The 19600-nt window shown below is 36.6% G+C and overlaps 1 protein-coding gene across 2 annotated transcripts in view; it reads right to left on the minus strand.

The window, feature by feature from the left end:
- The window catches only part of MMUT (methylmalonyl-CoA mutase), a 40162-nt gene extending 20605 nt beyond the window's left edge, over positions 1 to 19557 (minus strand). The window contains exons 1-6 of one of the 2 annotated variants that reach the window (XM_081520802.1): positions 19464 to 19557; positions 12363 to 12787; positions 11158 to 11525; positions 6346 to 6503; positions 5678 to 5849; positions 4194 to 4442 (exon numbers count right to left, since the gene is read on the minus strand). In XM_081520802.1, coding sequence (XP_081376928.1) covers positions 4194 to 4442; positions 5678 to 5849; positions 6346 to 6503; positions 11158 to 11525; positions 12363 to 12747 — 1332 coding nt within the window. In that variant the 5' untranslated portion in view covers positions 12748 to 12787; positions 19464 to 19557. Of the gene's footprint in view, positions 1 to 4193; positions 4443 to 5677; positions 5850 to 6345; positions 6504 to 11157; positions 11526 to 12362; positions 12788 to 19459 lie in introns of both variants that reach the window. The other variant, XM_081520803.1, reaches the window with a different exon arrangement.
- Between the last annotated feature and the right edge of the window lie 43 nt (positions 19558 to 19600).

Below are 19600 nucleotides of genomic sequence, written 5' to 3' on the forward strand. Positions count from 1 at the left end.
CCCCTAAAGTCAGGAACCAGACAAGGGTGCCCACTCTCACTACTATTCAACATAGTTTTGGAAGTCCTAGCTACAGCAATCAGAGAAGAAAAAGAAATAAAAGGAATCCAGATGGAAAAAAAGAAGTAAAACTCTCACAGTTTGCAGATGACATGATCCTCTACATAGAAAACCCTAAAGACACCACCAGAAAATTACTAGAGATAATCAATGAATATAGTAAAGTTGCAGGATCTAAAATTAATACACAGAAAGACCTTATACTCCTATACACTAACAATGAGAAAACAGAAATTAAGGAAACAATCCCATTCACCATTGCAATAAAAAGAATGAAATACTTAGCAATAATCTACCTAAAGAAACAAAAGACCTATATATAGAAAACTATACACTGATGAAAGAAATCAAAGATGACACAAATAGATGGAGAAATATACCACGTTCATGGATTGGAAGAGTCAACATAATGAAAATGAGTATACTACCCAAAGCAATCTATAAATTCAGTGCAATCCCTATATCAAGCTACCAATGGTATTTTTCACAGAACTAGAACAAACAATTTCACAATTTGTATGGAAATACAAAAAAATCTCGAATAGCCAAAGCAATCTTGAGAAAGAAGAATGGAACTGGAAGAATCAACCTGCCTGACTTCAGACTATACTACAAACCTACAGTCATCAAGGCAGTATGGTACTGGCACAAAGACAGAAATATAGACGAATGGAACAAAACAGAAAGCCCAGAGATAAATCCATGCACCTATGGACACCTTATCGTTGAAAAAGGAGGCAAAAATATACAATGGAGAAAAGACAATCTCTTTAACAAGTGGTGCTGGGAAAACTGGTCAACCACCTGTAAAAGAATGAAACTAGAACACTTTCTAACACTGTACACAAAAATAAACTCAAAATGGATTAAAGATCTAAATGTAAGACTAGAAACTATAAAACTCCTAGAGGAAAGCATAGGCAAAACACTCTCTGACATAAATCCCAGCAGCATCCTCTATGACCCACCTCCCAGAGCAATGGAAATAAAAGCAAAAATAAACAAATGAGACCTAATTAAACTTAAAAGCTTTTGCACAACGAAGGAAACTATAAGCAAGGTGAAAAGACAGCCTACAGAATGGGAGAAAATAATAGCAGATGAAGCAACCGAAAAAGAACTAATCGCAAAAATATACAAGCAGCTCATGCAGCTCAATACCAGAAAAATAAATGACCCAATCAAAAAATGGGCCAAAGAACTAAACAGACATTTCTCCAAAGAAGACATACAGATGGCTAACAAACACATGAAAAGATGCTCAACATCACTCATTATCAGAGAAATGCAAATCAAAACCACAATGAGGTACCATCTCATGCCAATCAGCAACAGCTGCTATCAAAGTCTACAAACAATAAACACTGGCGAGGGTGTGAAGAAAAGGGGAACTCTCTCACACTGTTGGTGAGAATACAAACTAGTACAGCCACAATGTAGGACAGTGTGGAGATTCCTTAAAGAATTGGAAATAGAACTGTCATATGACCCAGCAATCCCACTGCTGGGCATACATACCGAGGAAACCAGAATTGAAAGAGACACGTGTACCCCAATGTTCATCACAGCAATGTTTACAATGGCTAGGACATGGAAGCAACCTAGATATCCATTGGCAGACGAATGGATAAGAAATTTGTGCTACATATACACAATGGAATATTACTCAGCTATTAAAAAGAATGCATTTGAATCAGTTCTAATGAGGTGGATGAAACTGGAGTCTATTATATAGAGTGAAGTAAGTCAGAAAGAAAAACACCAATACAGTATATTAATGCATATATATGGTATTTAGAAAGATGGTAACAATGACCCTATATGTGAGACAGCAAAAGAACACAGATATAAAGAACAGACTTTTGGACCTTTTGGGAGAAGGCGAAGGTGGGATGATTTGAGAGAATAGCATTGAAACATGTATATTACCATATGTGAAACAGATGACCAGTCCAAGTTCGATCATGAAACAGGGCACTCAAAGTTGGTGCACTGGGACCACCCTGAGGGATGGGATGGGGAGGGAGGTGGGAGTGGGGTTCGCGATGGGGGACACATGTACATCCGTGGCTGATTCATGTCAATATATGGCAAAAACCACCACAATATTGTAATTAGCCTCCAATTAAAATAAACTAATTAATTTAAAAAACCAAAACAAAAACAAAATCAAGAAAAAAAACAAAACAAAAAAGACAACAGAAGAACTAACAGGTGCATTTTGGAAAACACAACACCTCTCACTCGTTTTAGAAGCCAACTAAAGATAACACTAATTGTGTAGTCTTTAATTTTAGTTATATAAAGCTTTCATGGTTACATAAATAAAAACTCCAAAAAAAAATTTCAAAATGCCATTTTATTTTTGATTTGAGGAATAGAGTAATGATATAACTCTATCTTTACTGACATCAAGAAACATCTAAACCTTCAATCACAGCCTCATATATACATGAGATAGTGGAAGATGGATGGTGGAATGGGATATGACTTCTCAGAAAAGAGAAAGGTCAAACTGGCTTTCCCCTTACAAATTTAAGAAAGAGAAACCTATACTAGATTCAACAGAAGGTGAGAATCTTTTAGGAAGCTAAAAAGATGGAAACTACTTGAGAGTTTGTAACTACCTTTTCCCTTTCTGTCAGGAAAACCAAAACTTACTAGGCTGGAGAAGCAATGGACTATGAAACATCAAGTACCAGAAGAGGCAAGGATAAGATGTGTATGAAACAAAACCCTGCATTCTAAATAAAACTGCAAACAAAAAGGAGCACAGAGGAAACAGTGACAACATCGGATATATAAGAAAACTTCAAAAGATATAATTATCTTCAGAAAAGGAAGAAGAGATTCTATATTAATGAGACAAAGAGTATGACATGCAAGCAGAAAAAGTAGAATATAAAAGTGACCTCTTAGAAATTAAAAACATGATACATGAATTTTAAAGTATTTAAGTAGAAAGATAAAGCTGAGGACTCTTCAAAAAAACAGAAGAAAAAAAAAACCCTCGAAGATGCATTATAAGAATGTCAGAACATGATTTCTAAAGTTCTAAAAAAGAGAAACGACAGAAAAATGACAGGAAAGAAATAACCAAAGAAATAATATATGACAATTTCCCAAAGCCATGAAAACATGAAAAAACGGCCAGGTGAAAAAATGTCCATCAAAGGTCAAGGACAATGTAGGGAAAGATACATATGCCAAAGATAAATCAATACAAAAATAGAGAAGAGATCCTAAAGTTTTCAGAAAAAAGAGCCTGGGTGAGAATGGCATCAGACTTCTGAACGGAAATATTGGAAGCTGGAATAAAAAGTAGGTGAATGCTTAAAGATTTGCTTACAAACTCCCAAGTGAAAAATTCCAAACCCAGACTATAAAACATGAAAGTAGAATAAAGACATTTTCAAGTGTCCAAAGTTTCAAATAATTCACTTCCCATGCACCATTTTTAGGAGGTTCTCATAAGATGTGCTTGAGAACAACAAGGGATAATCAACAAAGAGACAGGATTCAGGATACAGATTCAACACAGCAGAGGTGAAAAGAATTCCCAGAGTAATGACAAAGGGAAGTCCAAGGATAGTAATGGTCCAGAGAGAAACCAGTCTAAATCAAACAAGAATTTAGAGGGCTTCAGGAAGGTGTTACACTGAGATATAATTATAATACATGAGTATTATGGTATGATGGGAGAGAAGGGGCAAGATCCAGCTAAAATATCACACCACCATACTAGCAAAGCAATAGAAAAAGGTCTAAACTAACTGAGTTAGGACAAACAGTATACACATGTAATTTTAAAATATGGAGACAAAAACAAACAAAAAATGTAGCTGACTCAAGGAAACATGAAAACAAGCAAGTGGAGAACAAAGGATTGCTTATTTTATTATAGTCTTGTAACATTAGTTGTCTTTTTAACTCTTTCCATAAAATAATATAAATAAAAAAAATTTTTTTAACTAAATTTGTTTTAAATAAAGTCAAATCTAAAATTCCCCTTTTCTCTCACTTTATAAATCCTGATACAAATCTATAAATGATTTCATTTATAAATCACAAATCTATAAATCTTCATAAATCTGTAAATCTTGAAAGCAAAGTTTCAAAGAGGAGAAACTCACCTTCAAGGCAGCATCATAAATATCATTTGTGAGAGATTCCATCATATATGAACCTCCCCAAGGATCAGCCACTTTGGGAATCCCAGATTCTTCTTGAATAATGATTTGTGTGTTCCTGGCAATTCGAGCACTTTTCACAGTTGGCAAACCCAGGGCTTCATCAAAAGAATTTGTGTGCAAAGACTGAGTACCTCCAAACACCGCTGCCATTGCTTCTACTGTGGTACGAATGATGTTATTGTAAGGATCCTAAAACATTTAGTAAAAAGCAAAACAAGCCAACTGATATATACTGCAGCTGTAAATGATGATACAATTAGGAGTGCTTGATGCATACTTTCTTTGCTAAAATCTACCTTAGTCTTCAGAATATCAAATAAATTTAAACAAATTAGGAAACAAACTAGACTTAGAATTACGAGCCCAAGTGCCTAGTCTGTGCTTAAGCAATAAAACATTGCCTCTTATGATTATTTGAAATATTAAATATTTGTTATGCTTATTTTTTATCTAAATAATCTTCTGTATGAGCATCATGAATGTAATACATTGTCTACTTAGATTATTAATATCCTTCATTTCATAATTCACTATTTCCTAATTACTGTATACCTCTAAGTATCTACTCTAATGAGGTGGCCAAAACTGGCGATGATTTATTAATAAAACAGATAAAGAATGGACTATGAGACAGGAGATATGACTTCTAGTTTATTCTGTTCCTAACTATGATCTGGGCAAGTCACTAGACCTTTCTGAACTTTAGTTTACCTAGCTGTAAAAATGAGGGGATTAAGACAAAAATGATTACTGAAGTTCCTTCCAACACTGAACTCTGTATTTTTCCATTTATACATACCTGAAGTCATATTTAATATGGATATTTCTAGTTTTTATTTGCCTTTAAATGTATAAAAGCAATGTAACTTTAAAGTTATAACTTATTTTTAATCTATCAAAATAATTCAATACATTAAGAAAATGCATGTTAAAAAGATCACCACTATATAATTTTTTAATTAAATGAAATTAAAATAGATTATCCAACTGACAATAGTTTTTAAGTGGTTTATTTGCATGGATGCTTAAACATATAACATGTACATAAAAAGTATGTATAACACCAACTTTAATAAGGACATTCGGTGTTAAGAATTTTAATCATTAAAATTACTTAAGATGATATTAAATTATAACTGTACTTCTTCCTCATCATCACTTATTTTTTACTCTCAAAAAAGTAAAACACACAGCCATACAAGTAAGCTCCATACAAGAAAGCTAAGATTTAAATGATTTTATATTGTTAACCACTAGAGGGAGCAAATTTTATTATAATTTGTGTAAAAACAAACATTAAATATGCATTATGCTTCAGAACAATTGTGATTTTCAAATATTAGCAGAAAAGTTCTTAAATACATTTCTTGCCTAGGCCACGTTGCTTAGAAGAAAATAAATGACTTCTTAAAATTCATACATACTTGCTCAGTAAGTGACCATCCTGATGTCTGACAATGTGCTCTTAGTAGAAGAGATTTAGAGTTTTTAGGCTGAAACATTTTCTCTATTAAGTGAGCCCAGAGTCTTCTCCCAGCTCTCATTTTTGCTATTTCCATATAAAAGTTCATTCCAATTCCCCAGAAGAAAGACAACCTAAAATAGTAATGTTAAGTCCAAAATCTGATTATAAAATGGAAAATAAAACTAATTGCATCACATACACACACACACACACACACGCGCGTGCAAAAGCTCAGATTTTAATTTCAAATGACTTCATTTGAATTAAAATCAAAGCATATGTACTTCAATAACCTTAAACCTATAATAGAGGACTTATTTTTTAAAAGAACAAAAACAAATCTGTCTTGAAAATTATATTTACATTTTTAAATTACTTTTCAAAATGTGTCAGTTAATTATTTTCAGAATAGCAGAAAACAAAATTCCTCTAATTTACAAAGAAGCATGGTCAAACTTAACTCTGAATTTTATTAATAATTATAAGGAGTACTGGCTTATTCCCTAAAAGAATCTGGTACATTTATATACACAAATTCATTTTATCAATATATTTTGCTATACACTCATAAAATAGTCCTATAAACTTTTTTAATGTTGAGGTAATATTTGAGTTTAATTTACTCACCTTGGTGCAAATTCATCAATGGTCAGGCCAGCTTGGAGGCCAGTTCTACAGTACTCCAACCCATCTGCTATAGTATAGGCCAGTTCCAGAATAGCATCAGCCCCTGCTTCCTGCATATGGTATCCACTAATTGAAATTGAATTAAATTTTGGCATGTGCTATATAAAATAATAAAAAACACAACTTTAAATAAAAATATAAAACAGGTTCTATTAAATTTATTTTTTATAAGACAATACTACTGCAGATGGTGACTGTAGCCATGAAATTAAAAGACGCTTACTCCTTGGAAGGAAAGTTATGACCAACCTAGACAGCGTCTAGTCAAGGCTATGGTTTTTCCAGTAGTCATGTATGGATGTGAGAGTTGGACTGTAAAGAAAGCTGAGCGCCGAAGAATTGATGCTTTTGAACTGTGGTGTTGGAGAAGACTCTTGAGAGTCCCTTGGACTGCAAGGAGATCCAACCAGTTCATCCTAAAGGAAATCAATCCTGAAAATTCATTGGAAGGACTGATGCTGAAGCTGAAACTCCAATATTTTGGCCACCTGATGTGGAGAGCTGACTCATTTGAAAAGACCCTTATGCTGGGAAAGATTGAAGGCAGGAGGAGAAGGGGAAGACAGAGGACAAGATGGTTGGATGGCATCACCAACTCAATGGACATGAGTTTGGGTAAACTCCAGGAGTTGGTGATGGACAGGGAAGTCTGGCGTGCTGCGGTTCATGGGGTCGCAAAGAGTCGGACACAACTGAGTGACTGAACTGAACTGAACTTTAAAATGATGTTCAATTCAGATATAACATTAACTTAAAATATTTAATGTTTAGTTACATTTATTTTTCAATTTAAATGGCTCATCCAATGAAACACAATAAGGATTACATGTACCTGTTTTATTTTCTAGTGAAAAGGAATCATCAACCATTAATCAGCACCAAAAGTTAAACATTGAAATTAGTTGGCTGAGAGTGGGAATGTAACCTTTGGCCCAAGAACTGAATGATGACATCTGTAATTAGAAATTGATGCCTCTGACCTCATAAGAGGTCCTAAGACCCTAAGTCTTTGGGCACATCTGCTGAAGATGTATAAATTTAATTATTGTTAACTAGTTATTAATTATCTTATTTTAACATGAATAAGTACACAGTGGGGGAAAAAAAGAAAATGATTCAGTGCTAGTACTGTATATGAAAACTAAACAGGAAAAACGCATGACTTAAAATTCAAAGATTTCAGTTTGATTCACTATGACATTTAATGCTTAGGATATCTCAGACAGGTTCCTTCTACCACAGTCACTAATCCACTATTCCCCTAAAATGTCGTGTTAGGTAGGATACATATCACACAGAACCTGCAGAACCCAAAAAAAAAAAAAAAAAAACTATTATCCTTCCAAGAATTAATCAAAAATAAATAATAAATACTAAATCACACTTATTACAGTGGATTCAGAATGTGAACTCAAGTCAGAGTGCTCAAATTCTAGTCATATCACTTAACTAGCCAGAGGACTGTAGGCAAGTTTCTCAACCTTGTTATCCCTTGGCTTCCTAAAGAATAAAATAGATATCATAATTCTATCTTCCTCATGGAGTTGTAGGATTAAGAGAAATGAGTCACCACAACCACTTAGTATTATGCCCATATATAAAGTATTCAAAAAAGTTAGTTGTTGGTATGGTATGGATTATACGTATTTTACTCTTGCAAATACTTTTTTAACTAACCAATCTATTTCTGCTTTTTTGACTATGCCAAAGCCTTTGACTGTGTGGATCCCAATAAACTGGAAAATTCTGAAAGAGATGGGAATACCAGACCACCTGACCTGTACCTTGAGAAACCTGTGTACAGGTCAGGAAGCAACAGTTAGAACTGGACATGGAACAACAGACTGGTTCCAAATAGGAAAAGGAGTACATCAAGGCTGTATATTGTCACCCTGCTTATTTAACTTATGTGCAGAGTACACCATGAGAAAAGCTGGGCTGGAAGAAGCACAAGCTGGAATCAAGATTGCTGGGAGAAATATCAATAACCTCAGATATGCAGACGACACCACCCTCATGGCAGAAAGTGAAGAGGAACTAAAAAGCCTCTTCATGAAAGTGAAAGAGGAGAGTGAAAAAGTTGGCTTAAAGCTCAATAGTCAGAAAACTAAGATCATGACATCTGGTCCCATCACTTCATGGGAAATAGATGGGGAAACAGTGTCAGACTTTACTTGGGGGGGGGCTCCAAAATCACTGCAGATGGTGATTGCAGCCATGAAATTAAAAGATGCTTACTCCTTGGAAGGAAGGTTATGACCAACCTAGACAGCATATTAAGAAGCAGAGACATTACTTTACCAACAAAGGTCCATCTAGTCAAGGCTATGGTTTTTCCAGTAGTCATGTATGGATGTGAGAGTTGGACTGTAAAGAAAGCTGAGCGCCAAAGAATTGATGCTTTTGAACTGTGGTGTTGGAGAAGACTCTTGAGAGTCCCTTGGACTGCAAGGAGATCCAACCAGTCCATCCTAAAGGAAATCAATCCTGAATATTCACTGGAAGGACTGATGTTGGAGCTGAAACTCCAATACTTTGGCCACCTGATGCGAACAGTTGACTCACTGGAAAAGACCCTGATGCTGGGAGGGATTGGGGGAGGGAGGAGAAGGAGACGACAGAGGATGAGATGGCTGGATGGCATCACCAACTCGATGGACATGAGTTTGGGTAAACTCTGGGAGTTGGTGATGGACAGGGAGGCCTGGCATGCTGCGATTCATGGGATCACAAAGAGTGGGACACGACTGAGTGACTGAACTGAACTGACTGAACAGTTCTTGAAAAATGTTCATCACAAAAGTAATAAGGGGACTGAATTACATGGCATTGACAGACTACTTGAGTTTATTTAGAGTTATGAAAGCAGCAAGGAAACGAACAGGTGCCTCCCTACTGAGACCAGTTTAATAGAATTTCTTTAAGAATAACATAAATACTAGAATACTGGAATATTATTCAGTCTTAAAAAGGAAGCAAATTCTGACACAAGCTACAATGTAGATGAACCTGGAGGACATTATGCTAAGTGAAATAAGCCAGACACAAAAAGATAAATACTCTATGATTCCACTTATAAGTACAAACAGAAAGTAGAATGGTGTTTGCCAGAGGCCGAAGGGAGGGGAGAATGGAAAGTTATTATTTAACAGACACAGAGATTCACTTTTGCAAGATGAAAACAATTCTGGAGATGGATGATGGTGATGGTTACACAACAAAGTGAATGGACTTAAAGCCACTGAATGGTTTATTTGGAAATGACTCAGATGGTAAATTTTATGTTATATGTGTTTTGCCATAAGTAAATTTTTTTAAAGGAATAACATAAAAGTTTAGAAAGTACTTCAATATAACGTATTTCATCAGTATCTGAAACTAGCACATTTATCACTTATATGAAGAATTATATAAAGCAATTTTGAACTTGTAGGTGACATGAGTCTTGCACAAGGTTAAAAGTCCAAGTCCATAATAGCAGATTGCTACTATCTACCCCAAGAACCATTCTCCACTCTCCTCTTGTCTATGAACCATGCATTCAGAGTGCCAATGTGTTCTGCATTTCCAATCTTCTCTCTGTATGTCCACCGAGATGTAAGTGGAAGTTTGGTTTCTTCCTTCAGGAAGTTCACCTTTAACCAGAGGGGTGATGTCCCTCTCTCCAAACAAAGTCCTCCTCCCTACTTCCTTAATCATGAGTTGGCATACTAAAAATAGAGGAGAAAGCCAAATGAAAGGAGACTGGAATCCTTATGGCTGTGGAGCTTCCATATAACCAAGACCTTGACAGCCTACCTTCCAACTTCTCTTATATGAAAGAGAACTTCTCTTAGTATCTTTATTTAAAGATACTGCTATTTGTGTGTGTTTGTCATATACTGCTCAACTAAATCCTCCTATGCATGTTTGTAAAACTGAAAAAGGTGACAGGCATGTATAATTCTATACAATTCACATGGGCAGATGGAATCGATGAAAAAAAATAAAATGGAAAAGTGTAAAGGCTAAATATCAAGTGAGGAGAGTAGGCAATGCTAGCAAGGGTCCTGAGAGAATAGCAATTATAAGAGGTAAAGAGATTTAAAAAACAAAGATTTGATGATGGAATGATGGTCTAATTTTAAGGTAGATAAGAAAAGAGCATTGTCAGCAAAAAATAAAGTGTGAATGATGAGGCAAAGTATAAATGAACTACTTACAGGAAATGAAGAAGCTTTATGTTTCCCTGTGAAAGGACTGCTGTTAATACAGAAATACTGTAAGAACCTTCTTTTCCTACCACTCTGGGGAAAATGAACCTACTTCAGGGGTGAAATATTAGGGATCTTATTGTGGTTGTAAATACAAGTGATATCTTCTAGTCCAGTTTTCTTGCAGAAACACAGTTGCTATTTTGACTCCCATCTATCTCACACCAGTGTCTATTCACAATTGATTCTGAAATCTGGAGAGAAATAAAGACGTATAAATAATGAGCCCTCCCTGATTCTGACAATTATCAGAGAATAAAAATTTTAACAATAAAGAAAATACAATAAAGGCCTACTCTTCAGACTCCTATAGGTAATGACAGACCATAAAACTAGTAAAGACCAAAAAATAAAAACTAACATTATACATACAAACCCCACATTCTGACTATACTATAACTACTACTCAGACTCAATTACCAAATTCAAATTAGGTTATGGCATTTTATAAAAATTCCTACATTCTAAGAACTATAGTAAAACCTATAAGAAAGGATACCTTTGCTGTATATTGGAAGATGTCAGCAATAATTTTCATGGATGGTTCTGGAGGAAAAATATAAGTATTTCTGACCATAAACTCCTTTAGTATATCATTTTGGATTGTACCAGTAAGTTTCTCTTTAGGTACGCCTTGCTCTTCTCCAGTTACTATAAAAGTTGCAAGAACTGGAATAACTGCTCCATTCATGGTCATGGAAACTGACATTTTTTCTAAAGGAATTCCATCAAAAAGAATTTTGGTATCTTCCACAGTGTCAATAGCAACTCCAGCCATTCCAACATCACCACGAACTCGAGGGTTATCTGAATCATAGCCACGATGTGTTGCCAGATCAAAGGCAACTGATAATCCTTGTTGACCAGCTAAATATATAAAGAAAAATAAGGTAGGATTAAACAGTCTGGCATCAAAGTAAACTGATTTTAACACTACTAAAAGTACTGATTCATCTCATCACAGTCTACTTTGATAATAAACAATCTTTATGCTCAAACAAACTTACATAAAGATACTTTAGTTCCTAAGAGTCTGCTGTTTCCCATGTACTAAAAAACACACAAAGTAAATTCCAGATTTCACTACAATAAAGAATAGAAGGAATAAAACATATTGATCTCATGTCCATCTGAGGATTTTTTTATCTTAACAATTTTTGATAGAAATATTTTTAAGATTCATGGGAAGATATGGCTGTTTATATACAGTTAACATAATTTAGTACTTGTATGCTCATTTATTTTTGCTCTTGTCTTGGCCATTCAAATTTAATGGGAAATAGAATTATAAAAACCACGCAAAAAACTAATATCTGTACCACATTATTTGTTTATTCCTTTCTTTGATCATCTCATAAACCATTTTCCCCTCCCATTCCTATCCTGACAGTTTTAATTAAAAGCTTTTCAAAGGCAAAGCCAATGTCTCAGAATTTTCTTCATATAACTTCACCTAATTCCTTTTATACAATGTGCATTTAGGTATTGTTTTCTTTTAAGAATTGAGCACTTTATTCTGGGTTATCTATTTTTTTTGACCATGTAAATTGAAAAACATTCTTTTTTTTTGAGAGTATAGCCTTGACTACTAGATTATAAAGTGACTATTAGCTCTATAGACATTAACTAGCCTCCCATCAAAAAGCCAAGATGAGGAAGTGTTATATTTGATCATAAATACTATGTCTCACATTAAAATCTCACCCTTAATATTGTCCTTATAGAACTTATTGCTCTCTTCCACAGTACTGAAACCAGCATACTGGCGGATGGTCCAGGGCCTGAAAGTGTACATGGTGGGATACGGTCCGCGTGTGAATGGCTTCATTCCTGGAAGTTCTTCAGGGAAGTCCTTGGTATCCCGGCTGGAATATAAGGGCTTTATGGAGATCCCCTCTGGGGTGTGCCATATTAGTTCTTCTGGGTTTTTGCCTTTCAGCTGCTTTTTAGCCAGGGCAGCCCATTCTGGATGAAGGGGCTGTTGCTGATGCAGAAGTCGTTGCCAGATAAGCCTGGAGCCTGATGACCCTTTCAGCTGCCTCAGGTGATGAGGTGAAAGCAAAAAAAGCCAAGTCTTAGCCCTCAACATGATGGAACATGGAAAACGCCGAACAAGAACAAGAACTGACCTAGAAAAAGAAGCACAGTGCATATGTATTCAAGAGACTGGCAAAACAGGAGCTTACTGGTGAGAAAGGAAAAGAGAAAAAAGAGTATATGAGTATGGTTTCATCTCTTCTCCTTTTCTGTTCCCTACACATAATATTTTATAACTTTGGTCCCTCGTGTCCACAACTACTATCATTGTTCTAGTCCAGTCCTCTTCCTCAAGAGCCTCTTAAGTTGGTTGTGCAGATCAGTCTTAGTCCCCTCTCATCCATTCTGCACACTGACACCAACGCAGAGATGATCATGTCACGCTTCTTTGAAGATTTTTCAAAGGCTATGCATCATGTAGAGGATGCAGCATAGCCTCCTAATTAATTTTTCACTCAGAAGGTTTTTATTTAACATCTATATTATGACAGGCTTTGTATTGGACACTGGAGAAAAAAAGTGGTGAATAAAACAGGCATTTAAGCCCTTATGCCCTGATCCCTGCTTATCTCTCAGAATTACCTCTGCCTTTGATCTCTACACATTTTGTATTCTAGAAATTCTGGATTACCTACAGTGCCCTGCATGTGTCAAAGTTCCGTGACTTGCCCTTGCTCTTCCATTGACCTAGAATGCACTTCTTTGGCTAAGGCATAACCTCCGGTATGCAGGGCTTTCTATGTGACAGGTACTGTTTAAGGGCTTTATGTAGAACAGCAATTTTAATCCTCAAAACACCACCAAGAAATAGGAATTACATACTAATATTATCCCCATTTTATAGATGAGGAAACTGAGGCACAGAAGAGCCAGTATTTAATCCCAGAAAGCAAAGCATTTAACTAATACATTCACAGCCTGTCCCTGAAACTACAAGCTGGATTAAATGGCCTCTTCAGTTTTCCACACCAGAGAGCTCTGTTTCCCTCTTTATAAATCCATCATCTCCCACACTTCAATAGATTAGAGCACTGCTTTTTATGTTCATATAAAATATATTTCTTTATGTTTTGTTTATGCAAAATATATGTATATAAAATTTAATATATATATATATATTCTCTTCTATTCTATAAACCGATCTAATATTAGAGCTATATATTCCTGATAATTACCCAGAGTCTTATACTACGTAACTAAGTCCAATTTCATCATTTTATAGATGTAGAAATTAAGGTCCAAAGAGATACAGAAATAAAGTAGCTTATCAAAATTCCACACAGAAAAGCATTACTGAAAGTTCTGAGTTATTTAACGTTTATCAGTCATACAGTCTCACCATGTAGAGCCTAGTATTAAAAAGGATTTTGAGTGGAAAATTTTATTAATATATTCATTATTCCCTACAATACATAAGACAAGTAAAGTGCGTTCAAAATTCTATTTTCCATACCATTTCTCATCTATCAATTTAGTGAATTTTAAACAAAAATAAGAAGACTCAACATTTGTTAGGGAAGTATAAAACAAAAGAGAATCCAATTGGTGGGAGTATTAAGTGAGTTTAACTATTTAAAAAAGCAAATTGGCAACATGCACAAACAATCTCTGAACTGATCATGCCATTCCACTGAGGATCATTACTCCTGGAAAAATTATTAGATAAAATACACATTCCCTAGTAGTTTTGCTTATAGTTAGGAAAACTTAGGAACATAATCAATGCAGAAATAAATAAGTTCAGTATTTAAAAATTATAGAATTTTATGTAGCTGTAAAAATATGTTCAGGAATTAGGCAAAACTAATCTTTGATGTTAGCAGTCAGAAGAGTGGTTATGTGTGGAGACTAGTTGAGAAAGGAAGAAAGAAAGGAGCTCTAGGGTGATGGTCTTAATCTGAATTCATATTACATAGATATGTTCAGTGTGTGGAAATTCATCAAATTTTACAATTATGATACGTGCTCTTACCTATAAGTATATTATACGTAATATACTATACATAAATTAAAATTTAAAATATGTTATGCACAGTGTCTTTAAAAAGGAGATAGGCTCAAGAAGCATTAGAAGATAAAAAACTAAGTGCAATGTGTCCTAGGTAAAAATTGCATGGAACAAAGTCTAAACAGAAACACAACAAAAACAATTCCTATTTTTTCAAACTAGTATGACTTTGGTTCTATTAAACTCATGGGGTCCTAGACATCCATCTTCTTCTGAGCCATAAACTACAGGTACTAGCATAAAAGGTGGATCAGAAGAAATAATTGATAACTGAACCACTAGGGTAGTAATGTTGTAAAAAGTAATCTAATAAAAAGGATAAAAAACAAGGTCCTAATGTATAGCATGTGGAAGTATATTCAATATTCTGTGATAAACCATAATGAAAAGAATATGAAAAAAATGTATATGCATGTATAACTGAGAGGCTTCATTGTACAGCAGTAATTAACACTCAGGGTAACTCTAGTGGTAAAGAATCTGCCTGCCAATGCAGGAGACACAAGGAACATGGGTTTGATCCCTGGAGAAGGAAATGGAACCCACTCCAGTATTCTTCCTTGGGAAATTCCATGGACAGAGGAGCCTGGTGTGCTACAGTCCATGGTATCCCAAATAGTAGGATGGGACTGAGCATGCATGCACAGTACACAGTAATTAACATAACATTGTAATTCAACTATACTTCAATAAAAAATACATTTTTAAAACAGTAATCTGAAAACTGCCTGAAACTAGGTTGCAGACAGATAACATCACACTCATTTCATGCAAAATGCAGGTTCAGTTCAGTCGCTTAGTCGTGCCCAACTCTTTCTGACCCCATGGACTGTAGCACGGCAGGCCTCCCTGTCCATCACCAACTCCCGGAGTTTACACAAACTCATGTCCATTGAGTCGGTGATGCCATCCAACCATCTCATCCTCTGTCAGCTCCTTCCCCTCCCACCTTCAATCCTTCCCAGCATCAGGGTCTTTTCAAATGAGTCAGCTCTTAGCATCAGGTGGCCAAAGTATTGAAATTTCAGCTTCAGCATCAGTCCTTCCAATGAATATTCAGGACTGATTTCCTTTAGGATGGACTGGTTGGATCTCCTTGCAGTCCAAGGGACTCTCAAGAGTCTTCTCCAACACCACAGTTCAAAAGCATCAATTCTTCCATGCTCAGCTTTCTTTATAGTCCAACTCTCACATCCATACATGACTACTGGAAAAACCATAGCTTTGACTAGATGGACCTTTGTTGGCAAAGTAATGTCTCTGCTTTTTAAAAGCTTCTAGGTGGGTCATAACTTTTCTTCCAAGGAGCAAGCGTCTCTTAATTTCATGGCTGCAGTCACCATCTGTAGTGATTTTGGAGCCCAAAGAAATAAAGTCTGACACTGTTTCCACTGTTTCCCCATCTATTTCCCATGAAGTGATGGGACCAGATGCCATGATCTTAGTTTTCTGAATGCTGAGCTTTAAGCCAACTTTTTCACTCTCCTCTTCAACTTTCCTCAAGAGGCTCTTTAGTTCTTCTTCACTTTCTGCCATAAGGGTGGTGTCATCTGCATATCTGAGGTTATTGATATTTCTCCCAGCAATCTTGATTCCAGCTTGTGCTTCTTCCAGCCCAGCGTTTCTCATGATGTACTCTGCATATAGGTTAAATAAGCAGGGTGACAATATACAGCCTTGATGTACTCCTTTCCTGATTTGGAACCAGTCTGTTGTTCCATATCCATTTCTAATTGTTGCTTCCTGACCTGCATACAGATTACTCAGGAGGCAGGTCAGGTGGTCTGGTATTCCCATCTCTTGAAGAATTTTCACTGTCTGTTGTGATCCACACAGTCAAAGGCTTTGGCATAGTCGATAAAGCAGAGGTAGATGTTTTTCTGGAACTCTCTTGCTTTTTCGATGATCCAATGGATGTTGGCAATTTGATATGTGGCTACTCTGCCTTTTCTCAATCCAGCTTGAACATCTGGACGTTCACAGTTCACATACTGTTGAAGCCTGGCTTGGAGAATTTTGAGCATTACTTTGCATGCGTGTGAGATGAGTGCAATTGCACAGTAGTTTGAGCATTCTTTGGCATTGCCTTTCTTTGGGTTTGGAATAAAAACTGACCTTTTCCAGTCCTGTGGCCACTACTGTGTTTTCCAAATTTGCTGGTATATTGAGTGCAGCACTTTTACAGCATCATCTTTCAGGATTTGAAATACCTCAACTGGAATTCCATCACCTCCACTAGCTTTGTTCGTAGTGATGCTTCTTAAGGCCCACTTGATTTCACATTCCAGCATGTCTGGCTCTAGGTGAGTGATCACACCATTGTGGTTATCTGGGTGATGAAGATCTTTTCTGTATAGTTCTTCTGTGTATTCTTGCCACCTCTTCTTAATATCTTCTGCTTCTGTTGGGTCCATATCATTTCTGTCCTTTATTGTGCCCATCTTTGCATGAAAAGTTCCCTTGGTATCTCTAATTTTCTTGAAGAGACCTCTAGTCTTTCCCATTCTATTGTTTTCCTCTATTTCTTTGCATTGATCACTGAGGAAGGCTTTCTTATCTCTCCTTGCTATTCTTTGGAACTCTGCATTCAAATGGATATATCTTTCCTTTTCTCTTTTTCCTTTAACTTCTCCTTTTCATAGCTGTTTGTAAGGCCTCTTCAGACAACCATTTTGCCTTTTCACATTTCTTTTTCTTGGGGATGGTCTTCATCACTGCCTCTTGTACAATGTCACGAACCTCTGAACCTCCATCCATAGTCCTTCAGGCACTCTTTGTCTATCAGATCTAATCCCTTGAATCTATTTGTCACTTCCACTGAAAGGGATTTGATTTAGGTCATATCTGAATGCTCTAGTGGTTTTCCCTACTTTCTTCAATTTAAGTCTGAATTTGGCAATAAGGAGTTCATGATTTGAGCCACAGTCAGCTCCTGGTCTTGTTTTTGCTGACTGTATAGAGCTTCTCCATCTTTGGCTGCAAGGAATATAATCAATCTGATTTTGGTGTTGGCCATCTGGTGATGTCCATGTGTAGAGTCTTTCCTTGTGTTGTTGGAAGAGGGTGTTTGCTATGACCAGTGCATTCTCTTGGCAAAACTCTATTAGCCTTTGCCCTGCTTTATTCTGTACTCCAAGGCCAAATTTGCCCGTTACTCCAGGTATTTCTTGACTTCCTACTTTTGCATTCCAGTCCCCTATAATAAAAAGGACATCTTTTGGGGGTGTTAGTTCTAGAAGGTCTTGTAGGTCTTCATAGAACCATTCAGCTTCAGCTTCTTCAGTACTACTGGTTGGCGCATAGACTTGGATCACTGTGATACTGAATGGTTTGCCTTGGAAACGAACAGAGATTATTCTGTCGTTTTTGAGATTGCATCCAAGTACTGCATTTCAGATTCTTTTCTTGACGTTGATGGCCACTCCATTTCTTCTAAGGAATTCTTGCCCACAGTAGCAGATATAACAGTCATCTGAGTTAAATTCACCCATTCCAATCCATTTTAGTTCACTGATTCCTAAAATGTCAATGTTCACTATTGCCATCTCCTGTTTGACCACTTCCAATTTACCTTGATTCATGGACCTAACATTCCAGGTTCCTATGCAATATTGCTCTTTATAATATTGCAGGTAGGGCTTTACAAAATGCAGGCAGGGCTTTCCTAAACCTGGATAAATGATAGGAAAGAGCCCTATGTAGGTGACTTCCTGAAAATCACATAGCAAATTGGTAAACACTGGAAATAGACATCATTTTTAGATAAGAACACAACTTCGGCTGATGGAAACAGGCTTTCTGAACTTTTCTCAAAAGATCCATCAACAGACACTTTCAGCAACCAAAGAAATAACATGCAAAGCAAATATAATAAGTTATAGGTGATTAAAATGTGTCAAAGAGCAACGGTGAAGCAACATTTGCCCTAATGATGAAGCAACATCTGCCACACCCTCAAAAAAAATATGGGTAAGACACCTACATAAAGTTCTGAATCAAATCACTTTCAAATTTGTTTATACGTGATTCCACTTTAAAAGCTATCCGCCTCCAATGTTCGGCCAATTTAGGTGAGAGAGGACAACACAGACCATGCAAATTAAATTTAGTATCAGCCTAAATAAGTCTTTAAACATAAAATACTAGGAGAAAAATCATCAAGTGATTTAAAATTTTACACACATACACAAATATATTTCTCAGAGTTTGGTGCGTATAAAAGATTGCTCTCTTTCCAGATAAAAACGAGAACAAGTTAGCAATTTACACTTTCATGTAAGTTTAGACCTGTCTTTCCACCTCTCACCATCACCTTCATCTGTACACATAAAGAAACTTCCAATTACGCCACCTCTCACAAAAAACCCTCACAATCACCGTGGCCTCGAAGGAGGCAGCTCTGGAGAGAGCATATTCTTCTGGAATCCTACAATCGCTCTCTGCCCAGAGGAACTTCGGGGTTCCTGGGTAGCCAGGGAAGATGGCAATATGGCCTCTGGGACATTAACAGCACCTTCTTTTCTGCAGTACCTCCGAACTTCCACGGACCTCACTGCAAGAGAGAGGCCAGTGGAGCATCCAAACCTAAGAAGAGGGTAGAGGAGAGTGGGATCCCTTCTCAGCAGTAAAGAAGGAGGGAGTTGGGAGTTGCGAAGAGAGAAAGGACAACTTTCTCCGGGGACAACTAAGGGTGGGGAGGAGTCTGAAGAATAGAGGGATCCGAAAGGCAGATGTTCCCCAAGGTGCACGGTCTTACTCACGGTTCGAGGCCTTGGAAGAAGACGGCTGGACCTCAGCACCCCGAGCTCTGCAAGTCAGAAATCCCCAAAGCAGTACCCGCGACCAAGCAAACGCAAAGGCCCACGGGATGGGATGGGATGGGGGCGTCGGCCGACCG

The sequence above is a fragment of the Giraffa tippelskirchi genome, chromosome 8 (assembly GCF_054371585.1).
Source record: "Giraffa tippelskirchi isolate mGirTip1 chromosome 8, T2T-mGirTip1v1.2.pri, whole genome shotgun sequence".
Classification (NCBI taxonomy): Eukaryota; Metazoa; Chordata; class Mammalia; order Artiodactyla; family Giraffidae; genus Giraffa; species Giraffa tippelskirchi.